The sequence below is a fragment of the Centropristis striata genome, chromosome 16 (assembly GCF_030273125.1).
Source record: "Centropristis striata isolate RG_2023a ecotype Rhode Island chromosome 16, C.striata_1.0, whole genome shotgun sequence".
In the NCBI taxonomy this organism is placed as follows: domain Eukaryota; kingdom Metazoa; phylum Chordata; class Actinopteri; order Perciformes; family Serranidae; genus Centropristis; species Centropristis striata.
In genome coordinates this window covers 13,846,763-13,872,512 of record NC_081532.1, presented here as the reverse complement: position 1 = coordinate 13,872,512, position 25,750 = coordinate 13,846,763, and the positions used below count along the sequence as shown (strand labels likewise).

At 38.7% G+C, this 25,750-nt stretch overlaps 3 protein-coding genes and 1 long non-coding RNA gene across 9 annotated transcripts in view; 2 read left to right on the top strand and 2 right to left on the bottom strand.

Moving 5' to 3' along the window:
* The window catches only part of LOC131988208 (palmitoyltransferase ZDHHC14-like), a 54,389-nt gene extending 41,838 nt beyond the window's left edge, over nt 1-12,551 (top strand). For 4 of the 5 annotated variants that reach the window (XM_059353286.1, XM_059353285.1, XM_059353283.1 and 1 more), the window contains exons 8-10: nt 8-117; nt 3,498-3,603; nt 11,366-12,551. In XM_059353286.1, coding sequence (XP_059209269.1) covers nt 8-117; nt 3,498-3,603; nt 11,366-11,836 — 687 coding nt within the window. In that variant the 3' untranslated portion in view covers nt 11,837-12,551. The remainder of the gene's footprint in view (nt 1-7; nt 118-3,497; nt 3,604-11,365) is intronic. The other variant, XM_059353287.1, reaches the window with a different exon arrangement.
* Nucleotides 12,552-13,595: 1,044 nt separating this feature from the next.
* LOC131987948 (galectin-8-like) lies at nt 13,596-19,512 on the bottom strand. Of its 2 annotated transcripts, none has more exons than XM_059352898.1 (8): nt 19,329-19,512; nt 18,969-19,057; nt 16,653-16,863; nt 16,433-16,552; nt 16,292-16,318; nt 15,253-15,341; nt 14,957-15,122; nt 13,596-14,843 (listed from the first exon to the last, which is right to left on the bottom strand). In XM_059352898.1, exons 1-8 carry the CDS (start codon nt 19,365-19,367, stop codon nt 14,730-14,732), a joined length of 855 nt encoding a protein of 284 aa, XP_059208881.1. In that variant the 5' UTR covers nt 19,368-19,512; the 3' UTR covers nt 13,596-14,729. The 2 variants fall into 2 exon arrangements, with proteins under 2 accessions (XP_059208881.1, XP_059208880.1); XM_059352897.1 differs by having other exon boundaries at nt 13,596-14,827; nt 19,329-19,507.
* A 1,872-nt stretch (nt 19,513-21,384) lies between these two features.
* LOC131988423 (interferon alpha-inducible protein 27-like protein 2A) lies at nt 21,385-23,839 on the top strand. The gene is made up of 4 exons (XM_059353534.1): nt 21,385-21,394; nt 21,718-21,753; nt 21,872-22,033; nt 23,219-23,839. Exons 1-4 carry the CDS (start codon nt 21,385-21,387, stop codon nt 23,359-23,361), a joined length of 351 nt encoding a protein of 116 aa, XP_059209517.1. The 3' UTR covers nt 23,362-23,839.
* A 348-nt stretch (nt 23,840-24,187) lies between these two features.
* LOC131987952 (uncharacterized) lies at nt 24,188-24,707 on the bottom strand. Its single transcript, XR_009395843.1, has 2 exons — nt 24,651-24,707; nt 24,188-24,402 (listed from the first exon to the last, which is right to left on the bottom strand). It is a non-coding gene; the product is annotated as an uncharacterized LOC131987952 (long non-coding RNA).
* Nucleotides 24,708-25,750: the final 1,043 nt, after the last annotated feature.

Here is a 25,750-nt window from a genome sequence, read left to right as displayed (position 1 = left end):
CCTCCAGATAAAAGGTTCATGGTCTTCTAAAAGAGGGAAGGACAACTACAACCCCTACAGCCATGGCAATATATTCACCAACTGCTGTGCAGCACTGTGTGGACCCCTGCCACCAAGGTATGACATGTGTGAATGTGTTTTTATGAGGTGACTTCTGCACTCCCAGATGCCGTTATGATGACATATAACCCCTATCATTCACTGCTCTGATAAGAACCCATTCAGTAATTTTTCACCTTCACTGTAATAGGTCACAGCACCTGTTATTTCCCAACCTTGTTGTAGTATTGCGTTTTTATCCAGAGGCTAAAATAGAGCTGTTAGTCGAGACTCCTTTTGATGTGAAGAGCTGCTTTGATACAAGCCGGCCTGCAGCCTTTTCCTCTATACATAGCTGCTAAGATACTGCAAGAGTGGAAAGGATTTCAAGCCCATTTTAACCAAATCCAAGATCAAAGTTGACTTGATATATTAGATTTCACACTTCTGCTGTTCATGTGATTTAGCAAAAATACAGGCGGGCTGTCACAGCTACGTTCTCATGTCCATGTGACTGTAAATGTCAGTACACATTGCACATTCCCTCCCAGCTTCTTTCACTTCAGCATTTTGCCCAGAAATTCTCATTACTCATCGGTGAAACTGTAGTTCTTGATTCCTGCGAATGAAACTGCTCTTTCTTTCTGTCATCATAGTTAGAAATGTGTCCGTGCTTATCCACTGCACAGAGATACCTACTATCTGCTCTTATCTTTACTGACCACAGTACCTACTTTTTAGATACGGCACTCACAGTGACGCTTTGAAGACGTCACAAGCATCCCTTAGCCTTTGGAACTTGCAGGCTTTAAAGAGATAGTGACGTTATATGAGGTACACATCCATAGTAAGCGGATAACCTACAGTAGATTGCGGTTAGCATGCCCTGAGGTTTGGAGAAGCAGGCAGGAGGACTAGCACAGAAGCTAATCTATGCACTGTTGTAGATGGGGGCAGCAGTGTTTTAGCCCCCCCCCAAAGAACAAGTGTGGGCCTTATTAAGAACTTTACAACAAGGTAAATTGGTGAAAATACTCAAAATTTAGCGTAGAACTAAAGTTTTTAGGTTGACCTTTTTTTAAGTGGCTAAAATATGTTTTCCACAGCAGTACATTGCTTAGTTTCCGTGCTGATACTCCTGCCTGTTTCTCCAAAATAGTGGTATGCCGACCATATCCAACCTCAATACAACGCTGCTTGAAAAATCCGAGCTGTCCCTTTATCTTTGTCTTTTTATTTTCACTCATTTAAGCGTAGAAACAGAAAGTTGGACAAACACACAGGCTGTAGTTTTGCATGATACATTTTCGAATTACTAAATGCAAGAAATGGGAACCCTAGTTTCTTGCATTTATTTGTCATAAAATATGATATGATCTGATCTGCACCTATGTCCCAATCATAGTCAAAAACAATGTGCTAAACTAAATACCACACAAACAATTATAATATTTCATGTCTTTATTGAACAAATCTATTGAACAGTCATAGTGCTGGTGGAAAACTAGGTCATTTCAAGGGGTTCACATACTTTTTCTTGCCACTGTACATATTTAGAGGCACATCCACTCACACAATATATGGGAAAGTAGTGATGGAGGCTTTTGGCAACATTGTCAGTGTGTCTGGCTGTGCTGTACTCTGGCCATCACAAGCCATAAGTCAACAATAATGAATCCAGTGGGTGGCAAAGGAGAATCCTCAGTGCACAGGTGGCTGCCATCTGGGTGTGTGTTTGTGTGTGTTTGTGTGCGTTTGTGTGTGTTTGTGGCTGGCCACAGGCACCGCACAGCTGGGTCCACCAGTAAGAAAGGAATGTTTCACCTCAGCCTCGGACTATGCAAGCAACGCTGCCTCTCACACACACAGACTCAACAGCCTCTTGCATTTCATTCCCTGCTGAGACCTTGACTCACATTTTCTAATGCATCAGCCGACATGTTTTTATGCTCATTTTCTCTTAACTGCATTTGCAGACGCCCTGAAATTCGTTACCGACAATACAAGTCACAGCTGTAGGTTCCCGGAGTTTGTCTCTGTCATTCTTGTAAACCGTTTCCACCTGAATCCAGCTCAGTCCCGCTGGAACACACTGTCAGCACACTTTCTGTTAAATGATTAGCCTGCTCGCATGGTTTAGCACCTCAACTGGCTCTGTGTGTGTGTGTTTATGGTAGAGACAGCTCTGTGTCACGTCAACTTTTATCTGACAGATTAATAGCCGTTATGACACACATCTGGCCCATGACCACACACGTGCATCCGCATACCGAGAGGTCAGAGAGACAGAGTGCTGTCTAACCAGCTGTGTCAGAGTTCTGCAGCATTAATGACGGGACAGAAAGTCGGATTCACTCCAACGCTCCACTGTGATTTATTACCAACTTCTGATTTAATATGTTTGTGTGAATGTGTCTGTTTGTGTGTGAGTGAGTGAAATATTTAAGTTTCAGACTCGAATGCGGAGGCTTATACACAATCAGACAGCACAAATCTACTTATAAGCTATGGTTTCTTTAACAGTGTGCAGGGTTTCCCCCAGAAAACTTGCTAAGCCTGGTGGTAGAGAAGCCCACCGGCGGTCCACCGTGTTTTTGTAAAAAAAAAAAGTTAAAAGTTGACAGGAAATTTGACATTATGACTATTATGTGTTATTATACGCCATTTATTTAAAATACTTAGATGTATAGTCTTACAAAAAGGCAAAGTCTTAGCAAATCTTGAAATAGGGTTTTAACAAACAAACAAAAAAAGCCCTTTTTTTTCACTCAAGTGAAATCCTAGTGAATCTTAAAACAAGCCATTGCTAGTCACATTTAAAAGTAAAATAAATTAACATAAATAAAAAAGTGCAAACATGGCTATGGGGTAAAACCAGAGGCGCAGGTTCACTTATGAATCAGGGGGGGACATATCCCCCCGTCCCTCGAGCAATCTGCGCGCATGGGTAAAACCAGGGAACTCAGAGGCTGAAGAGGTATGCTGTGCTGTGTGACCCCTTCTACTTTTTGCTGCACATGGTGCAGGTTGGATCAGTGCAAGCAATCCGTCAGGTGGTTGCGACACACCAGCAAAACATACTTAAAAGCAACATGCATAAAAAAGACCTGTTTAAAATAAACAAGTGACACTAAGCCTGGCGGGGGGGCAAGAAAAGCCTGGTGGCACGCCAAGCCTATAAAGCACTGGGGGAAACCCTGAGTGTGGTACCCATTAGGACCTTCCCACCTAACTTTGAGTCAATCTGACTGTAGATGCAGTATTAGCCAGCTATTGCAGTCAATAAAAGAGTGACTGTTCCAATATACATTTGTCCTTTAAGGCTTACGAAGAATGTCACATCTACACTGTTCTACTGTATTTAATGTGTTGGCAGGTAATGCCATGTGATTTACAATAGTTGTGAATGAATGCCCACCAACAATGGTTTTCTCCCTTCTTTGTTTCTCTCTAACTAGTCTTATTGACAGACGAGGATTTATCCAATCAGACATGCCGCAGCTGGCACCACCAACCAATGGCATCACCATGTATGGCGCCACCCAGTCCCAGCAGAGCCACATGGTAAGACACTTCATTTCTCCAATATACTACTGTTCAGCTGATAACTTTATAGATATCAAAACAGGAAAAGTCAGCCCATGATCTATTTCACGGACAGGTGTATAAGAGAGGGGTGAGTGGATCACAGATACAGATTTATTTGCCTGATGAAGGTCTAGCACATGAAATGTTGCATTGAATATATGTCTTGCAAGTTAGACAGTGTGCCCGAGTCTTCTCTGTAACTTTATAGAAGTAAAACTTCAGCCTGAGTTGTAAGGAGTGGTCTGGATGCTAATAGTCACTCAGTGTTTAGATGATGGTAGACGGTTGTTAGTTAAAAGGACTGGATCCTTTGTTATCTGGCTCTCCTCTATTCTCAAAAGCCAACTGGTATTTCCTCGTAACCAATACTTAAAAGTAATAATCCTGAAGATTTCAGTTCTGATTAATTCCTGGTGTTGGCATCAAGTGTGGTTTAATACGAGAGAAAACACTCCTTGAGCTGCTGCTTTGTCAGAATTAAAACTGAAGGGCAACGGATGCATCTGTTTTCAGTTCAGCCAAATAAACTGAAGTCAGAAAATAATCCTGCATGGGAATGGTGGACTCGGCCACTTGCAAACCCTAAATACTTTTAAAAAGTGGGGTTGATCTGATGAAAAAATATTGAGTCATCTAACTACACCAGTCCTCAGTTCCTTGGCTGCACTGTAACTCCTACCAGGCAAGGCCTCAGTAAGCCTGACTCACAGAGACAAAGCACCTTTCACAGCAGCCTGTCTGACCAAGTGGATCTCCAGCTGTTGTTCTTTTGTTCATTGGCCAGAAACAGAAAATCAGCTCTCACAAATGATTCATGTTGCTCCTATTATTTTGTTACTGATTGTGACGGTAAACATTTGCCATTGGCCTTGATAACGTATCCTGAGCAGAGAGGGTAAAGATCACATGAGATCTTGCATTTCAAATAAAATAAGTCAACTTGCATGCATAATGACTGCATTTAAAAAAATAAATGCATACATTTTACACGGTATTGACAAGGCAGAAAAGGTCACAGTGTGTTTCAAGACTGGTCGGCTAGTTTGCCAGATATCCTCTCTAAAAACAGTCCAACCCAGTTGACAGTTGTTCTGGGAGCAGGGGCCTCGTCCCTCCACACAGGGAGATGGGCAGCACCAAGACATGACTCTGGGTGCTTTACAGCTCATGGCCAGAGCCGCAAACCCCCCTTATCCCAGTCCGGACCTATCAGCGCAGCACCATGACCCGCCGAGTCAAATCCTCCGGGCAAACTGTTCAGACCCTAACGGTTGAGAAGGGCAGAAATATATTTGTTCAGTATGAGACTGTAGCGGAACACATTTTCCCAGTCAAATTATCGGATGACAGATACCCAGCTGCTAAAGCAAACCCAGCTTGTATTTCTTATCCCACCAAATTGAATCTGATGAAATTGTTCTGGATTGCAAAGAGCGAGTCAGTGATGTTTCAATATTGCATGCGTCGCTCCATGTCGTCTGTAAATTAGGTCAACAGCAGCAAGGAAGGGTCCTCCGTGTGTGTGTCTGGTGAGGTGGCATCACAGTCTGAGCTGTGTGATATAACTCTCCCTGATATCAGCCACTTTGCCATCTTACAGTTTGGTTATCGGTCAGAATACTATAAGTAAAACCCCAATTCCCAAAAAGTTGGGATTCTGTCCAAAGCATAGATAAAACAGAATGCGATAATTTGCAAATCCTTTTTGACATATTTGGTTAAAAGCTGCAAAAATGTAATGTTCAAATGTTTGTTTTTGTAAACAAACACATGAATTTGATGCATTCTCTATTAATTTATATTTTACACCATGTCCAAACTTCTTTGGAATCAGGGTTATAAGTTTAAAGGTTTCCTCATCATGCAGATATTCCAAACTTGCAGTGGGCCCAAAACAAACACTAAGAGATGATATATAATGCATTAGACCATTTTGTACAAGCTCACAATCTGACAAAGTGAAAGTACACCACAGTCAGTAAACAGATAGCTCCTGTAATGTCCAACTGTGTTTGAGAGAATAGCTGGTGTTGTGAAGAGGACATTGTTCTGACCTCCCTGACCAGTTTGCCTGAATAGAAGCAACAAGTCTACTGTTGTTCAGTGTAGCCGTTAACCTCACTCATTACATGCCAGATTTAAGGCCTATTCACACACAGCTACTAAACGTCTTTCACTGGCGCCCTCCCTCTGTGCCACAGTCATCCCGTTGTTCTCATCCATACTCGACCTCATCCTGTCAGCTCTCACTGAGACATTCGAACATGAATGTCATCTGTCTCCAGGTCCTGAATGTGTGGAGAAAGTTTAATGGGCTGAGAGTCATTGGAAAAATTCCCTTATGTTAGCACATTCAGAAATAACTGCCATCTGTTTTCTGTAGCGGTCATTAGCAGCCAGCGTTGTCCTATTGTGCCGGCTGCTGGCCATTTATCTGCGCGCTGATACAGAGTCAGCTGTTTACTTAATGTCCATTTGTAACATGCCACATTGGTTACACATCAGGATTTGTGAGTATACGCATCATCTCGTCACACCTATTGATGCAGCTCACTTCATTGCTGTAAAAATCATTGTTTGCCTTAAAAGATCAAATGTGGACGAGACCACTTATTTCAGTTATATTCGAGAGGCTGCTCGAGGCTTGATTTGGTTAAATCGTCCAAACCACAATGTGTAAAAATCACCCTTCACTTTTGTCTGTTTACTACAGAGGTGTGTGGGTGGGTGCTATTTGGAGAAAGTGTGTGCATGTACATGAAGTGTGTGTGAGAGAGATAGAGGTGACAAAGAGACAGCAGAGAAGTGAAGTATAAAATAGAAAGGTATTATATTTGATTCATAATTTTATCGCTGTTATTTTACCCTTTTCATGTCAGGTTACACTGACTGTGTGTAACAACGGGTCGGCCATTTTTAGTCAACTCCAGACCAAGGAGAGTCCTCAACAATAGACTGTGAATGTCACATAAAATACAGTGTTTTTTCCTTTTTTTATTGTACATTCAGACCTTAAACAGTAACTTTACCCCCCTAAAATCTGCTACTCCATTGATAAACTCTAAACTTAATTTATTAGCGAGCATGGTGTACCTAATAAAGTGGCGACGTGGTCTTCTGCTCCTGTAGCCCGTCTGCTTCAAGGTTGGATGTGTTTTATGTTCAGAGATGGTCTTCTGTATACCTTGGTTGTAACAAGTGGTTAGTTGAGTTACTGTTGCCTTTCTATCAACTCAAACCAGTCTAGCCGTTCTCCTCTGACCTCTGGCATCAACAAGAGAACTGCCGCATTTTCTTTTTCTCACCATCCTCTGTAAACTCTAGAGATGGTTGTGCGTGAAAATCCCAGTAGGCTGGCAGTTTGTAATATACTCAGACCAACAACCATGTCTTCAGCAGGTCGTCTTCACCTTGTCTAAATTCCGAAATGCATTGAGTTGCTTCCATATGATTGGCAGATTACATATTTGCGTTAACAAGCAGTTGAACAGGAGTACCTAATAAAGTCATATAAACTTGTTTTCCCATACAGATCTGTCATGTGACATCAGACACTTGCAGGACAGTGTGAACAAAGCAAATGTTTGTATCTGCAGTCATATTGTCGACTCGTGACTGTCTTTCTATAGAACTGTGTGGGTTCATGCATTGAGGTTGCATTTGCATTTTAGCCATAAAAGCCTTGTTTCTCTGTGAGTACTTTTGTCTGTGATGCAGCTTAAAATACGGCGGCCCGATACTGTATGCAGAAGCCTTGTAAGTGGTTGCCTTGGTAACAGTATGACCTCTATAACGTTAACTCCATTTGGGAATTGGCTGGGTGGGGAGGGGGCACCATGTGATTGTCAGTAATCATAACAGCCTTCAGTTGATGGGGTCGGATCACTTAAACTACAAAAAAAAAAAAAAAAACACAAAAGAACATTAATGAGAAATATTTTCTGTTTTCAGCATCTCTAATGTGAGAATTTCTAGATTTTCCTTGTTTTATATCACTGTAAATAGAGTGCTGCAGGGATGACATATTTTTGTAAGCAAATTTAAAAGTCAACATCGCTCTGGTTCCCTTGACATAAAGCCAAAGGGATTTTTGGATTATTGCAGAAAATAAGACCCTGTGGCAAACAAAAGTTATTCAGCAAGATAGCCTTTGCAAATAAACCACTTTAATGATTTTTGAAGTGTAAATGCAATCACAACTATTAAAAAGATAACTTTAGCCTTAAATAAACTACACTGTCTCATGACTTAAACATCACAACCACTATGTTGACGATGACATTTAATGGACCCGACAGCCTATGTTGTCTCATTTAGCCACTTGTTAACAACAAACTTTTTTAAGACGCATAGAAATGTACAAGTAAGGTATTTACTGACATATTTCATAATGTATATGTAGAACAAAACAAAACAAAAAATCATAGAAGCAAACAGAAAGTGAAAAAACGCTGACTTTTTTACATTAGGAACATTAGGAATAATCTTAATATGTGTATAAATGTTAAAACCACAAACTGCTATTAAGTGAAAGCAGTAACGGTAAAAAGAAACAACAATAAAAGTCAGTGTGTGAGCTAATGAGAAGATATGTTTTGTGATCATTTGTGTGAACCATCTTTTAACCCTCATGGCACATACAATTGGCTTTGGCCTTGGAAATCTTTCTATTTTTGGCCTTGTCCCTCTTCCTTTCCTTCTTCCTTTATGTCTTTTTCCTTTGTGGTCTATATTTGTACAATACACAGAGAGGGAGTGCAACTTGATCAAGCAACATTTCCTTGTTGATAGCTGCACAGTGAGTGATGAGGGACTGACAACACACAGGCTCATTTTCAGTTTCACCTCTCACTCTGAGCGCCGGCAGAGGAATGTGACTGTGTTACAGTCACTGAAAATGCAAAACTGAGCTAAACTATAAACAATTAATTGTTCGGATGCTGTATAGTCAGTTTATTAAAGATTAAATAATTAACAGAAGGATAATGGTTTTTGTTTTTTTTATTTGCTCAGGCCAGTTCATCCAAATGTAGTTGGTGGTGACAGTGGTGTGTTGTCAGGAATAACACAGACAGACAGAATTTCTCTCATCTCGAGACGTGTTTAGAGCTGGAACATAAATAGAGTTAGCTTTGGAACATTTTTCATTTTTTGTTATCCTCATGAGCTCATATTATTGAATTAAACTCTTGATTGTGGCTGATAAATTATAGGATCCCCTCGTCAACTGTATGAAATTTCTTAGAATCTAAACTGAGTGAACAATTTTACACAAACTGAGTTACATAACAAAAATGAATAGTGTAAAACGTCTATTCAATTTCCCAGAATGCAATGGGATATCTTCAAATTACTTCTTTTGCCCAACTCACCATCCCAAATATAAAGATGTTTAAAGAATACAAGAAGCTGGAAGAAGGAAATGTTGTATGATTACCGTAGTTGATTTTACTCACTGTGGCCTCATTTGTCACTGCAATATATACGTCTTGCACCACTATGAAACAGCACAATCATGGCTAGAGGTAGGGAGAACTCAAAAATATAATTGTATGCAGTATATCACAGTAAAAATGCCATAAACCAAAAAAGAAAAAAAAGCAAGTTGAATTTCTGTCAAATTTTCTTTACATTTTGCCAAGTGAAGTATGAAGTATCTTTATTTCGAACATGTTTAAAACCAAAACAAACAAGATGAAAGCAAACAGGGCTTATGTCTAAGTGCAATGATGTAATGAACATAATGTAGAACAAAGCATGTATGAAACCTCATAATAAACAAATTCTTGAGGCACTTAAACCTAAATAATTCATGTTCAAAAAAGAATGCTTCTATCCCTATATATATATATATATATATATATATATATATATATATATATATATATATATATTATTTAAATTTTCTATTCAATATAGCAACTATCCCAACTATATATACAACCTAATCCAATACAAACAACTATCCCAATTTAAAATATAAACTAATAAATTATAAACTATCTCTAATCCCTTTTTATAACACACGTGTTAAAAATAAAAATAAAAGATGCTTTACATATTAAGTATTTACATTTTTACACCCTCTACTTGCAACCTCTCCTGTCCTCTCCTCTCTGCTCTGTGTAAATCAGTCGAAGAGTCAGTGAGTTTTTATCACGTGACTTTGGTTTGTTTGTTGTTTGTTTGTCAAGTCATTCAAGGCTTTCCCATTTTGCGGATATGCACAGAATGTATGTTTTATTTTACAAGATTTGGTTAGTGTAAACAGATTATGTTTTGGCTATGAATTTCTGTTTTTTACCATTTCTGGCTATGATAAATGGTGTAAGTCTAGCCTTTCAAACCTGCAGACGGGTGCTGGGGTTAATCTATTGTTCAGCCCTGCCATAAAATGCTATTACCATTTTGTATATTATATTTTTCTTTCATAGTATGTCTCCACCACTGCTGATGTAATCTTGTCAGGCTGACTACTCAACACAGTTCAGTCATGAAATCGAGGTATAAAATGTAAATGTAGGATTACATTTCGGATGAGAGAAAAAGCTGTCTTATCCTTGTTGTGTCATCACCAAAACACGACTTGTGCTGCTTCACTTGCTGTCTTTTATCCAAGGTTAGTCTTTCAGCAGTCTATGTACACATTGTTTCTTGTAGTTCTGTGTGTGTCTGCTGTGGGGGATGGACAGTGCTGAGTCAGTCTAGCTATGACTGTTTAGAAAACATGAGTGGGCCTGAAAGTAGAAAGAAAAGGACAAAGCGCCATATCCCTTTTTCCCCTGGCTCCTTTTTATGTCCCATCTAACACGTCGCTGATTATGAAGCTCCGCGCGAACGTGTCTGCGAGCAAGGTTTCTGTGTTATTTCAGTCCAATAACCCTTGCTGGAGAGGCCGAGCTTGTAAAGGTGATAAGAGCAGTTGACACGTGCAGCTGATAAGTATTGATAACGCTTAGAATCACATCTCTTCTACTGTCAAAGGTAGCTCAACTTCTGTTTAAATTACATCTGTAATTGCTCTTTTTAGGTCAGTGAGAGTGAGACAGAAAGGTGAGATTTACAGGACAAATCTCTGTGCATCAAATTTCTTGTCAGTCACACTTTTGGAGCGTTGTTGGATGGAAGGAGGCATCAAAGTCCTCGATTGTCTGTATGGCTTTTTAACTCCTGCACAATTAGTGATCTTTCATCTGTAACTGGGCTCTAATATACACAATGATTGCTCTGTGGTGATAAAGGGCTAATAGGGTTAAAGTTAATCTCCCTGTAGCTAATGGGTGGTATTGATGGCTCTTTCCGTGTCCTAACCCAGTTTACTGTGCTCCAGTTATAGACGTGTGATTTCCACTCTAAAGCAAGGCAGTAGAGATCAATAGGTCATGAGGCAGTGACTTTAATTGTTCTGTTTTCTGAACTCTGTCCACCGACCTCCGCTCTGATTTTACTGGGACAGATGCCCGAGCTGGTGCAGGTTCTTTGTGCGCCTCTGCATTCTAACCAGGTTACTAACATCTCTTTTTCTTTCTCTCCCTTATCCAATTATCTGCCCTCTCCTCTCTTGTCTTTCCACATATTCACTTCCTTGATCCTGCATGTTGCTTCTTCTTCCCTTTCATCTAATTTCCAACACTGTATCACTCGCTGTTGTTTGTTTTCTATTTCCATCCTTCTCTCTGACTTTTGCATCCCCTCCTATACTCTTCTCCTTTTCCTGCTCTCCGCTGATTTCTCTCAGTGTGACCAAGACCAGTGCATTCAGAGCACCAAATTCGTTTTGCAGGCCGCCGCCACCCCTCTCCTCCAGCAGCAGAGCAGCGAGCCAGTCATCCTGACGGCCTCACCTGAAAACGGAGGCACTCTGCCCGGCCGCACCTCCCTCACCCTCGGCGGCCCGTGCACATCGCTCCCCCTCGGCCAGCCCACCCCTCCGACGTCCACCCCCAGCCTCAGCCTCCACGAGGCCACCGACATGCTGCCAATCCACGGCCACAGCCACACACTCAACCACAGCCATCCACTCCAGGAGCCGGTGTCCCACCACCACTTCCTCACCCCGGAGGAAGTGCCCTCGCCGCCAGGTATGCTTCCCTGCGGCAGCCCCCTGGGTCACAGCCACACTATGCAGGCCGGCTTCTACAACCCAGCCAGCCAGGACTCACTGCACGAGGACTCTGTGCGAGGATTGGTGAAGCTCAGCTCTGTCTGACGATGGGATTTATACCCCCTCCTCAAAACATGCATCCAGCCCATGAAACTCTCCTGTGCCATGTTTGGAACAGCTTGCTCTCACCCTGAATAACTTTTCCTTTCTCTCCTCAGCAGAACTTGAGAACTGAAAAAGGCTGCGGTTTAAATTCAGCTGCTAGAAACTGAATGGAATTTAACTGAAGCGAAGTGAAACCAGTTGTCCTCACTCAGCCAATGTCTTGCCAAATCTCTCCGCCGGAACAAGGAGAGGTGTTTTCTAGTGTGTTGGCCTGTATGACAACTCAGACATCAAAAAGTTTTTTCTTTTCTTTTTTCACTTCAAGGGAAGCATAATCCATTAGTTTCTGGAAACTGGACAGGAGGGTTTCTTTTTCAAAGTGGCAGCAAGCAAGAAGAAGAAGACATGTTTTGACAGTTCATGACATTTTTGGTCAAAATGATGAAGTTCTGTCAATGGATCACAGGTCTGACAGGTTTTTTTTTTTGTAAAACAAACTTTAGCCTATCTGCCTGTTGCTGATTGGACCATGTCTTTCGCCTTTTTTTTCTTGGACATTCTCAGCAGTGCAATGGTTGATGTCATCATGTTGCATATCATCCTGCTTTTTCTATGTTAAAAAAATAAGAGACTGTTGTACTGTACCATGGTTATTACAGATCTGACAAATTATTATATTTCCTGTGGATATTAATAAAACACAAACTTTTTATCAGATACGACTGCATTAATACTGAGGTTTACAAGGCATAATGTGTGTTAATGTGAGAGTCATTTTCTTTAAAGTTCATCTTGTAACTGAGTCCTGTGGCTGTTGGGCGTAAATGAGATGGATTTAAAAAGAAAACATGTCTGATGAATGTTGTTAAACACTGACAAAGACTTTCTGGAAGCCATTAGGTCTCCTCTTCATCCTGACAGTCCTGGTAAGGCCTCAAGCACCAACCTCCAAAGAGAGATATAGACTAAAATAAGGACTCGGTTTACAGAAATATTTATTAAAAGCTATTTGTGGGTGCTTTAAAAAAGAAGAAGGATCTAAGAGGTGAAGGTGCCTGGGTAAGTAATCGACCTTTAATTATCTCCTGCCACCTTGTGGTTGAGTAGGGGTACCGCAGTTGAAAGTGTAGTTTCTTTCATAACATTAAAACTACATTTTGCCAAATTAAACTGTCAAACATGAGTCAGTCATCAAGTGCAGACACCTATATTCTGACCTCTAAGATGCAATAACCAATATTTCTATATTATAAATAAACTAGTGCCATTTGCATGTTGTAAGTTTGCAAGATTAACTTTATCTTTTTTTTAGCACTAATTACACTAGAGTGCTACACTGCAGTTAATGATTATTTACCTCTATCAATATGTAGAATATTTGAGTCAATCATTTGGCTTATAAAATGTCAGAAAATAGTGAAAAATGTCCATAATTTCATAAAGTCCAGGGTTCATGTCTTTGAATTGTTTTGTTAGTCCAAAACGTAAAGATATTCCATTTAGTGACAGAGAAATGCAGGAAATCTCCATTTGAGAGGCTGAAAACAGCTTTTTCAGCAAAAAAAATAATTTAACGATCAGTAAAATGGTTGGCAAATATTTTTCTATTAGTAGCTGCAGCTCTAAATAACACTATCGGCTGTTCATGTGTCAAATGAGCAATGCTCAATCTCAGGCCATTCATTTTAAATATTATGTACACTGTTTCTAAATGACAAAACACTCCATATGAATAACAGGACTCAAAGTAACAAGTGGATACAAAATGATAATAGCAACACATTTATTTGTTATTAAATCGTTTATGATACATATAGGGAAGATTTTCATACATATTTTACAACAATTACAACAGACAACCAAAAAAAAAATTCCATTAACATTGAAAAAGAAATATCCCAGATTTTTTGTTTCTTTTGCAGCACTGAGTGGGAGAGCAGTGAGACGAGAGAAGGTCACAGATGCAGGTTTCTACTATATTCTACGGCTTGCATAAAGATTGCACAATGTCATTCGTTAGGTTATTGAAATATTTTAAACAGACCCTGTACTGCACTGTGCTTGAGTTCTGCTGTACCATTACATGTTAAATTGAAACGCATGGGATGCTTTGATGTGTTAAAGAATCCTGAGGATCACAACCTTTGTAGCAGACTGATTTTAAAAAAAAGAAATGGAAGGAAAAAAAGTGGGCACGCCCTGTTAAATAAAATTTTAAAAAAATACTGAAATTATTTTGAACGTGCATTAAAATAAAATTCTAAAAGTAAAAATATTTAGCAATTATGACAAATATTTCAAAGCTTTTTAATTCGACTGTACAATAAATCTTTATTGGGCCTTGCTCCAAAATAATGGAGCCCTTCAATTTCTGTATTTGCTGACTGTCTTGGCATTTAAACAAAGCCAAGTGCTTATTAACATTTACACATATTTCCTGTTTTAATTAAACAGTGCACAAAGGGCGTATCACAGCAGAGATGCACTAGAGACGGTATAAGAGTTGAACCAAGGCAAACCTAACTTGTAAACAGTCATGGCGGCTCACAGCCTGATGCTCCAGCACAGCTAACTCTCATGCATCAGTCGTCTAGCCAGGGCTGGAAACATGGACCATTAATGCTCCATGGTAGGGCCTGTCCATGCCACCAAAAATGCTAGACTAGCTTAAAGTCAGTGACCTGTGGATGCTGCATGACTCAGCTGACCTGAAGTCAGCACAGTGTTTGCAGTTTCCAGCTTCCACTGTCTGGGTCATTGCAGCTAAGCTAATTTAGCACTCATAACCAGAACACAGCAGTGTCTGTAACGCTGGCTTCTGTGTAAATCTAGAGTCCCGAGTCACCACAGTTTCACGTCATTCAGCTCCAGGTCCCCCATGATCTCCAGCTGGTCAATGCTGCTCAGGTCCTGCACCCGATGTCTGAAGTCGAACAAGTGTGAGCCGTTCACCGCCAGCTTGAACTGATGAGGCTGACAGAGGAGGAGAATCTGACAAAACAAAACACTGAGGAATAGTCAATCATTACAGACATACTGACAAATAATTCATGATCATCTTGTGGCGTCGGTGGCAGCAGACAGCACAAGCTTTTCAAAAACGAATTTTCTCAGTTGTACCTCAAAGTACTCCCCTGACGAGAAGGGAAAGAAGGGCAGCTCCCGCTCCTCCTGACCCCAGGACTCACTCAGGTACGAGTTCCTGATGAACGCGCCCGACTTCATGCGCGGGTTCAGATGGAGAGCGATGTTCTCTGTCCTGCTGTTGCGGAAGTTCACTGTAAAACTGGAAGAAGCGTGGATTAAAGGTAAATCTTTTCTTGTATTTTTTTTAAAGCAATGTTCCAGTTGCCATAGGAGGCATGCACATGAGATTGCATTTATTTGTTGTGTTGAGGTAAATTGAATCTCTTTACCTGTGAGGATACATGCTGACCTGTCCTTTGATGGTGATGTGCTGTCCAGGGCTCAGTCCTTTGAGTATACTGCCTTTGTAAGGAAGGCTCTGGAAAGAGAATTAAACTGTTTATATGATATATTTTGTTATTTATATATCTGTAGATACTTTTCTAAGCATTTTTCCCCATAAATTTGTCAAAACTGCCCAAGAACCCCAAGAAATTCAACTGTATAACACAACAGAAGACACAAAGGGCTGGAACAAGCAATAATTTGGCATTTTGTGCTTCAAAAATAACTAAAAAATAAGTCATTATCCTTAACTGATTATCCGAACTTGGGTCATGAGAGGGCTAGAGCGAATCCAAGCTGACATTCAGGGCTATCACAGAGACAGACAACCATTCATGCACTCATTCACTCCTACGGGCAATTTAAAGTCACCAATTAAACCTAAGCATGCCTTTGGACTGTTGGAGGAAGCCGGATGACCCGGAAAGAACATGAAAACTACACCAAATTCAACCCCTCATGAAAACCTACATTTTAAATAATCAACAACGCTCTTTATTTATCTTGATTTGGCAACTTTTTGATTATTTTATTTTATGACTTTGGCCTTTTTAAGACAGAAAAACGGTTCCGTGCTGTAGGGAGAATGATGCAACAGACAGAACGTGTATAGGACATCTAGCTGAAGATTTTGCAGCCCTGTGTGTAGCTGTGTGTTTATGTATGTGGCTGCATGCACTAACACATATATGCATTTGTGAGTGAAAGATCATATGTATATAGTCTGTATGTTAGAAGTAAATCCAATCATCTTGTGCAGCTACTGGTTTCATGTTTTGTACTCAGTGCTGGTATGGCCTGCCACGCTCTCTATTCTACTTTAGTGATAGATTGATAAATTGTTTGGCTTCGTGCTGAATTAAACCATTTGCAGTGTACAAACAAAGGCATCATTTAGGAAATGTGATCCAGTTTTAGTGGCATCACAAGATATTGGGCACATTTAGAGATTTTATGTTAAATGACGCAAAAAGAAAAACTCACCAAGTCACCTGATTCTGAATATATTGCCTAAGAGAAAGAAAAGGCAAATGTAGAACTGATTAATCAGATATGCCAATAAAAGGAACATCTGACCAGCTTGTGAGTAAAAATAAACCAAAGAAATAAAGTGAGTGTACTTACTGAGTTTGGGATGTAGCCGATAGCGTTCACTCTGACATTCCCGGAAATAGAGAACGTGTCGACCCTGTTAAGCGGGATTTTGTGCTTGAATTCCAGCAGGTGAGTGCCATTTACTGCCACCTATGGGTGAAGACAAGCATTCAGTATCTGATTTTTCTATTCGTCAAATTTACATACTACACAGGTTTGTCGATGCCTTCCTCCCAAGCCTCTCGCTGACCTTGAAGACGTCTTCGTGCACCAGGATGATGGTCTCAAAGGGGGCTCCGCGTTTGTAGGGCAGCTGATGGAGCGTTTGCTCTTTGCCCCAGCTCTCCTGCAGTAGGAAGTTACACACCACACAGGGCGAGCCTTTGAAGCGAGGGCTGAAGTGGAGGGCGACGTCAGACCGCGGCTTGGTGCTGCAGCCGCTAGACAGGTCAATCTGAAACCTACAGAGGGGGGGCACACCGAGGCTGGATTATTTCCTGTGCAGAAAGCCTAAACCACTGAGTTCACTTCATGTCAAAAGGTTTTTGAAGTTTGCACCTCTTAAAAGGGACAGGTTACCCCCAAATCGTGCTATGCTGAGATGCTCTTGGAAATATCACCCGTGTCTTCTCTTTAATATAATGGAACTAGATGGCACCTTGTGGTATATAAAAGGGCCAAAAATAATTTGATACACTCAACAGCAATGTTTCTTTCCAGACACCATGACACCTTTTCTCAAGATAATGCAGACTTTGTTGTGAGCAGTTTCATATCGGACCTAATAAAAAAGTTCCTACATGAAACTGCTCATGGCAAAGTATGGATATGATTATTTACAGTTTCCTTAAGTTAATTCTTCACCTTTGCAACAGTAGTTTTGTCTACTGTTGCAAAGGTGAAAGTGAAAATTTCAGTTTGTGCTCACATTGTGCATATTCATAAATGAGGTTGTGTTATTCAATCTACCACAACTGATAAAGCAGGGTGTAAATACAGACTGCGGCCTAACCAATATCAGATTCTTGGGTCCAATACCAATACATATTACTGAGATGTCTTCCGATATAGGGAATTTTTGAGCTGGAATTAAACTAGACCTTTTCGCTTTGGAAAAATATGATTCTGCAAGGCAAATGATTTACAGAATATTATACATACACTGTAGGACATTGTCAACTACATCACTATCTTCAGAGAAATAGTCTCAAACCTTACCAATGCTGTAGGAGCATTTCATTAAATAACCATCAACTGTAATACCGTGGTGTAGCCTGAAACTGGTACATCGCTGCAACCTGTAACGTGGTTTAATGTTTCACGCCTGTTTTACACGTCCCAGGTGCCGCATCCTCGATCACATGTCCTCCAACAAACTTCCTCTTTCCTTGAGAAGACTTTAAGGAATCCAAAAATGGTGCTGAGATCGATTTCAGGGTCCCGGGCAGGTGGTGGAAAAAGTATTCAGATCCCTTACTTCAGTTAAAAGTACTAATATCACACTGTGAAATTACTCCACTACAAGTAAATGTCCTGCATTCAAAACGTACTTCAGTAAAATTACAAAAGTACCAGCATCACAATGTACTGACTGTATCAAAAGTAAAAGTTCTTATATGGTATGCAGAATGACCCCACTCAGATTGTTTTATATATTCCAAATATATTATTGGATTATTACTATTATTATTGGTGCATTTATGTAAGCAGCATTTTAATTTTCTAAAGGTAGAGCTCATTTTAAATAGTTATTATACTGTTATGATATACATTGGAAAAAAAGTCTACTCACTTTAAATTGATCATGTTTTTATGTTAAATGTTGACCTGAAAAATGACTAAAGCTGTCAGCTAAATGTAGTGGAGTAAGAAGTACAATATTTGCCTCTAAATGTAATGGAGTAGAAGAATAAAGTTACATAAAATAGAAATACTCAAGTCAAGTAAACTTACCTCTAAATTGCACTTAAATACAGTAATTGAGTAAATGTACTTGGCTACATTCCACCACTGAATTTTTTTTTTAGTTTCTGTTGCCAAACCTGACCTCTGACCTCCGAGTGGAAGAGCAAGAAAAGACATTCTTAGCTGATCTTTAATTAATACAAACTGGTTTTGAAGCTGATATCATTATAGTATTTTATTATCCATATCTCACAGAGGAGCCTAGAGGATAAGGTGCTGCAAGGTTTGTTCATTACAGATTTTTACTGTCATTTTTTGTTTCACCAACTAAAAATCAAGTCAACATTTACATGAAATAAAAATAAATACATTTAACCAAGATGGTACATATTTGAGCTACCAATCTGTTAAACTCCACAGAAAAATAATAAAGTTCAGCTGATTTCCTTGTGCATGATCGAGGATGCATCTATATATTTGAGTTATTATTGATATTGCATCGATTTTATTTGTTTGGTAGATTAAATTCATAACACTAACAGAACTATGCCACTGAATATGAGTTCATAGTTTGAAAAAAGTATCACGTTTTAGGTTTATCAGACAAATCCATAAAGGTGGCACTTCTTCTGTATATTTCTCTTGTATATTTCCATATTACCTGTCAGCATCTGGGGGCACGATGCCCTGGATGATGATGATCTCCCCAGGGTGCAGGCCTCCAGGTATGGGCCCTGTGTATGGGATCACCTGAGGTGGAGAGTTGACGTTACAGCACTGACAGCAGCTGAAGACATGCTGCCTGAAACGAGGCAGCTCAATTAAATGTTTCAGCTGTTAGCTGGACTAAACATTGACCGTCTGATATTTCGGGTTAGTTTGCTTCCGGTGTGCAGGCCGATTATAGACAGCTGCTGCTGCACAGTGTTTGGCTGTATTATCAGCTACATGAGGGTCTATTGATCATGGCATGATGGCATCTGAGGGCTGACATAGATAATAATAATAATAAGCCTCTTACCGGATTCAGGACAGTGTGTTTCGCATTTGCCACAGACATCGGGCTTCTTGTGTCAGGCTACAACATGCAGCCGTGCTGAAAGACAACAGAGTGTGCGGTAAATATGACCGGTTTGTAGCTCTCCTGCACTACACGGGGATGATGGCAGTGGGCATCTTCTCTCCATAAGCCCTGACACTGCGCGCATGCGCAAACCCCACCATGTGATCTGGTCCGCTGAATTTCTTTTCTTTTTTTAAATGTCTTTATCGTAAAAACAAATGCACACTTAGTATGTACACATATCTGTTTATAAATGGAGTGCATAAATAATTTAAAAATATATGTAATTTTTTTATTGTGACAGATTCGAAATAATGTTTCATAGGTCCATAAATAAAATAAAAATACCTTGTTAATTTCTCATTAACTTTTAAATATTGTTGAACCTTTATTTCACCAGCAAGGACAAAAAATAATAATACAAAAATAATAATTAAATTACCATCTTCTCTCAGATATATAAGTTGTCCACAATTACAGCAATTGAAATTATGCAAATCTATGACTTTTATCAAAGATATGATCTGTCCTGCTTTTATTAAATGCCCTTTTACTCATAAAAAAGACCTACTAGAAGCGTGTGGCTGCATCTGTATCTGCAGAGATCCTGCCTTCATCTGTATTTTCTCTCCATTTTTAAACGTCATTATTCATTTATTTATTTGTAAAACAATGCAGTCATAGTCCAATAATAATAATTAGGGGAACGTGATATATACCACCTTTTGACGTGATACATATCACGTTTTATCGTGATAGTTTCACGTCATTACGTGATACTGAGCCTTTTTTAGTGTGGCAGAAACACGTTTCCGTAAATAAGTGCGCTTTTCATTTTCTTTTTTCTTTTTTTTTTTTTTTTACTTTTACGGCACTTTGAGAAATATTAAAGAGTTGACTTTCACTTTCTGTTCAATTTCACACACTGCACATTTTCCTCGGGAGTGTTATGACTTATTATATTTATTTGCATTATACGTTTTACATTTGAAAAAAAATCACTTTCAGTTTTTCAAGAAATAAATAAATAAATTATATATATATATAATTATTATTTATTTTATTTTAATTGTAACCCATCCTTTGCTTTCAGATTTGCATAGTATCTATCTAATGGATCATTAATATTTTCGTGTAGTCCCGCCCAACTGTGCCGTGATTGGCTCGTACACGATACGTCACCATAGCTTTGGCTATGAAGTTTGTAACAGTCAGTATAGATGTGTACTGTAGTACAGTATAGCGCCACAAGGGGGCGACACCTCTTCCCTGTTAGGGTGGTTATACAGAGCCGCCTTGTTCTTTTACCATCCCTCTTGCTCTATGGACTTCCCTCCGAAGAGAACTCAAAAACTATGGTAACGAGTTGGTGATGGTTGAGCTGTACATATATATATATATATATATATATATATATATATATATATATATATATATATATATATATATGTATATATGTCTATGGAGCTGTATACCCACTGTATTTCTTGTATGGTTAGTGCACGTAGCGTAGCGCCGTGGAGACCTGGCTTCGTATGGTCTAAGTTTACACTGTGTATAATAAATCCGCCGTGTGGAAATCCCCACTTCTGTGTCTGTCGCTTATTTATACAGTCTCATAGACATATATACATATAGACATACATATACATATACATATATACATATAGACATACATATACATATACATATATATATATATATATATATATATATATATATATATATACACATATATATATACATATACATATACATATATGTCTATGATACAGTCTATGGTCTGTCGTCTTCAAGCTAACCTGCTATCCGGAGCTTCTGCTAAGGCTAACTGGTAGCCCCTCAGCCTACACCAGCTCTCGTTACAAGTTCAGTTTCGTTTTCCAAACAAAACCGTTTCGTTTTCCAAACAAGTGAAGCTCAGCATGGTATAAATACTGTGTTTCTATACTCGGCACGGTTTAATTGAAACCAAACACAGGAGTTTCAGGCACGTCAGACAAGATAAACAGACATGGACCCGAGTGAGTATCACAGTTTAACTTGTAAATTTTTCACAAATCGTCACCGTTTTAAATGCCTAAGTCACATTTTATTTTGACTTAGGCATAATAAATCCGCTTAAGTCACACACTTGACATAGGCCATTATTTTAAAGGGGTAAAATCACATGATCTGATCAACTGAGGATGTAGGCGATTTTTACTATTCATGAGGAGATGATTTAGGCAAAAAAAATGTTTTGACAAAAAATTACTTAGGCGATTATTTTGACAGTGTGACGAAATTATGTGATGAATCTAGAGGAATTGTGAATATTTATTGAGGTTTTTATTTTGTGTTTTAGAGACAGCTGTCGCCATTGGAGTAGGAGCAGGAGCACGTAAGACAATAAAAAGCCTTTATTTCACCTATGTGCTGTTGTGTTTTTTTAACTCTTTAATGTAGGAAAGTAGCATCAGCACTGATGTGTCCTCTGCTGTGTTGTTGTCCATGTGCAGTAGTTGCTGCGGTCGGGGTCCCTGTTGTTCTGGGGGCCGTAGGGTTCACCTCAGCAGGAATAGCTGCAGGCTCCTATGCTGCTAGTATGATGTCAGCTGCTGCAGTCGCTAACGGAGGAGCAGTGGCAGCAGGAAGCACAGTGGCTGTTCTACAGGCAGCAGGTAAACACCATTATTGATTTTTAAATTAGTTTGAACCTTCATATTTTAATTGATGATTGACAATAATACAATGGGGATTACTTTTAATGCCTTGAAGGTGGTTTCCTCCCTTTTCCTCTGTGGATGTTTAGTACCCGGCTGATGGGGCCACAATATTTGTCATTAAGTTTAATAGATTGATATTGAGTGACAGTAAAAATAGGAATGGACGCTAATAAAATGGGAATCATTTGCGGTGTAACTTTTAACCCTCTATAGTACGCATTATGATGCCAGTTAGGAAAAAATATTTGGAGTGGTTTTTTTGTCTTAAAATAGACTAAATAAACATAATCTGAAGAAATTGTATAATTATTTTTTTTTTTAGTTTTTGTTTTTTTTAGTTTGGGTGTTTGCAATGCACAAGTGAAAAAGAAGTTTTTAAAATTAATTTTAACATAATTTATTTAATAAACATGTGTAAAGATCCAGTAGCTTCAACAGGGTACAATACACAACTTTTTACATTTAAAAACATTACTAAAGGAACTATTTTAAAACCGGTTTCTTATCTGAATGTTGCCTAGGCAAGATTGTAACACTGAACCAATGACCCATTGAAATGAATATCTTGAACAGTCTAAGTGTATGAAACTATCAAAAATGAAGGTTTACTCACCTATCAGTAGGAATATATTTTTTCCAGATGGAAAAGGGCCAGGAAATGACGTGATTTTTTTTGTGGCGCAAAATGGCAAAGCTGTTTCCTTTGGAAAAGTCTGCAAAATAGGGTTTCTATACGACTTCGTGGAGGTCATGTGACAAATTAAAGCATTGCTAGTGGTTCCATATACTCTTCCCTCTTTTTTCAAAGTATCACATCACTCAAAAACATGCATTGTAGAAATTTGACAGGCCAAAAATCGGGGTTAATGTCTTTTCGGACATCAACAACATGAAATCCCACAAGTGTCCTGCAAACATGGAACTGAAACATCAGTAATGTGGTAGTGCCCCAATACAGATTAATCAGTTTACGTAGAGCAGTGTGCAAAAAAATAAAGTGATATGGTGCAGTTGAATGATACTAAACACTGTGATGACAATAGTGCCACTGTTCCATTTACACTTTTTTCTTGAAAAGAAAACTCTCAGCTTCTCTGTTGTGCCATCACTTCATCTAAAACCTGTGTAATCTTCCTGCAGGTGCAGCTGGCCTGTCAGGAGCTGCTACTGCAGCCGTGTCCGGCATGGGAGCAGCTGTGGGATGGCTGGTCCGCCTCATCAGTAAGAAATCAGCCCCATCCACAGAAAATGACGAAAATAATGAAGAAAAAAAGGACAAGTAGAACGATACATTTAAGGATATGTTCTCTTTTGCCAAAAAAGGAGCCAGCTGCAAATTGTATTTGTTGAATAACGAAACAACTTGTGACTGAAATACGTTGGCTTTCTGCCTTTAAATCCCAATAAGCTCTTCAACACATTGATGGACTTCAACCCTTGTATATGTCTCTGGATCTGGAGCTTCCTCTGGGAAAAGAGACATCGCCACCCCAGCACATACAGAATTAAGCTCAATGTATTGTGAATATTATTACATATGATTTGTTATTATTTATTCATTGTGTCAGTAAAGTGAAAACAGTAAAGTGAAACGTCATCCTTGTTGTTGTGCTAAAGGAGAAGTCTGTAGGCTTAATTTTGCACTATGAATATTTTTAGAAGATTAAATGGAAATCCATCCAGTATTTGCTGAGATATTTCAGTCTGGTCTGTTTTTGTTGTGAACAAACAATGCAATAAATGCAGTTATGGATATGTTTACCCAAGAAGACTGCCTCTTACTTTCTGAAAACAAATACAAAAGAGACTTTGAATTTTGCTGCTGCTGACTCTTTCCACGTAGCAGAGAATTACCTCCCTCTACTGGTGAAAGTTTAGTATTATATATACATCAAGGTTTTCACAGAGTTGTTCATCATTTAAAGTAAAGGAAAAAGGTCTTGGATGATGTATTTGGCCATGACATATGCCTTTACTCAAATTGGAAATGTCCTGAAATATTCCTTTTTTATTGCAATAAAGTGTTGGTAGCCTATACATGAACATAAATAGTGATTGCATTTTATCCTCAAAGCAGGTGCATGTCTATTCAAGGAAGACAAGGGGGTGTAATATTATTATTATTCAGCTCTTTAATTATCTTATGTTGCTGTTTTTCCCATTATGTTCCAAATATAGACATGACTCACTAGCTCCACATGTTGTTTTCTAGAGTTCATTTGAGTCAAACAAAGAGAATGTTACTCCCTCAGTTGAAATCACGAACACAGTCGTTCCTTTTATGCACTAGCATTTATTTGCACATCGCCGTCATGCCGTGAGAACTAGATAAATTAAATAAACAAATCATAAAGTGAGTGTCATATAATACAAAGCGTTTTCCATAGAGAATAACATTAAAGAAATATCTTCCAAACATAAAAATACCTTACATAATGTACTCGATTTACTTAATAAAATAATAATATGCTTTGTTTACATTTTACATAAATTGAAACGCAATTAACCCACCACGTTACGCCGTGAGCATCTTAAACATGTGTAACATAACGTAAACATAACGTAAACATACCTCATTGGCCGCGTTAACTCAAAAGGGAGTAAGAAAGGAAACTTCAAAGTCGGGTCTTATTCAATCTTTGTATCGTTATTCAGCATCTTCTAATTAACATGCAAGGTGCGCTGTTACTCGTAGAGTGCGTCTGAATAATGCCCCACCCCTCTACAACATAACAACATTAGTTCCGCTATGGAATACACATCTTTCCCTGTCTGTGCATGAACTTAAAATATATTATTAACAAAAATATGATCTTTTTAAAGTAAATTATTTAATTGTTGACTCAAAGTATAAAATTAACTTAAACTGTATAACTGTCTCTGACGGCAGTGACGCTGTGACGCCCTTTTCTGAGTTTCATTTTCGGAGAAATGATACCCAACCTTCTGTTTATTCAACTCAGCCCAGTTCGGGACTCCTCAAAACAAGTAAAGACATGGACCCTGGTGAGTATCATTTTATCTTTGACAATATTTAAACATTTCTTTGAAAATACTTTTCTATTCATATATGCTGTAAAAATGATAATAAGTAAACATTATTGTTAATGTCAGTTTTCAACTTGTGTTTCAGGGACAGCTGCTGTTGTTGGAGGAGGTAAGACTTATAGCTTTTATAGATCACCTGTTTACTTTTTCGAGCTGATTTTAAGGGGAGACACTTCAGTTGAATAGTAATTTTTTTTAAACTAATAAAAGCCAAGATGAAACTTTCCCAGCTTGTTTCTTGCATTAAGACAGTCATTTTTTGAATTGCAAGTTGTCTGAAATTTTATATTTAGATAGGCAAATGATGCGTGAACTCGTTAAATATACTCTAATTTGCATATAATTCCAGGAAATTGGATTAAGCAAAGTATTGTTTTATTTTGTAGATAAATTAGATTCAAAGTTTTTTACAGAAGGAAGTCTATCTTTATTATTTCATTAATAAGAAAATATTGTCAAAAGCTATAAAGAAAATACATTTTCATCATGCTTTTAGGAACAAAATGTTCTATGAATCAGGGTTTAAAGGATTTATAGACAAACCCCTCCGTGAAAACCCTCAGAATAGAGTGGAATAAAACTGGTAACTTTTATTTGAGATTTATGGCTCAGTGCATGAGAAAA

Bases quoted from the DNA above. Each gene is read 5' to 3' on its own strand.
- LOC131987948 (XM_059352897.1), bottom strand. From the start codon at position 19,367: ATGTCTGTGGCAAATGCGAAACACACTGTCCTGAATCCG. The intron at 19,058-19,328 runs GTAAGAGGCTTA...TCTCCACCTCAG, and splicing joins AACACACTGTCCTGAATCCG to GTGATCCCATACACAGGGCC. The intron at 15,123-15,252 runs GTAAAGAGATTC...CGCTTCTTCCAG, and splicing joins GTCAGCATGTATCCTCACAG to TTTTACAGTGAACTTCCGCA.
- LOC131988423 (XM_059353534.1), top strand. The intron at 21,754-21,871 runs GTAAGACAATAA...GTCCATGTGCAG, and splicing joins TGGAGTAGGAGCAGGAGCAC to TAGTTGCTGCGGTCGGGGTC. The intron at 22,034-23,218 runs GTAAACACCATT...ATCTTCCTGCAG, and splicing joins GGCTGTTCTACAGGCAGCAG to GTGCAGCTGGCCTGTCAGGA.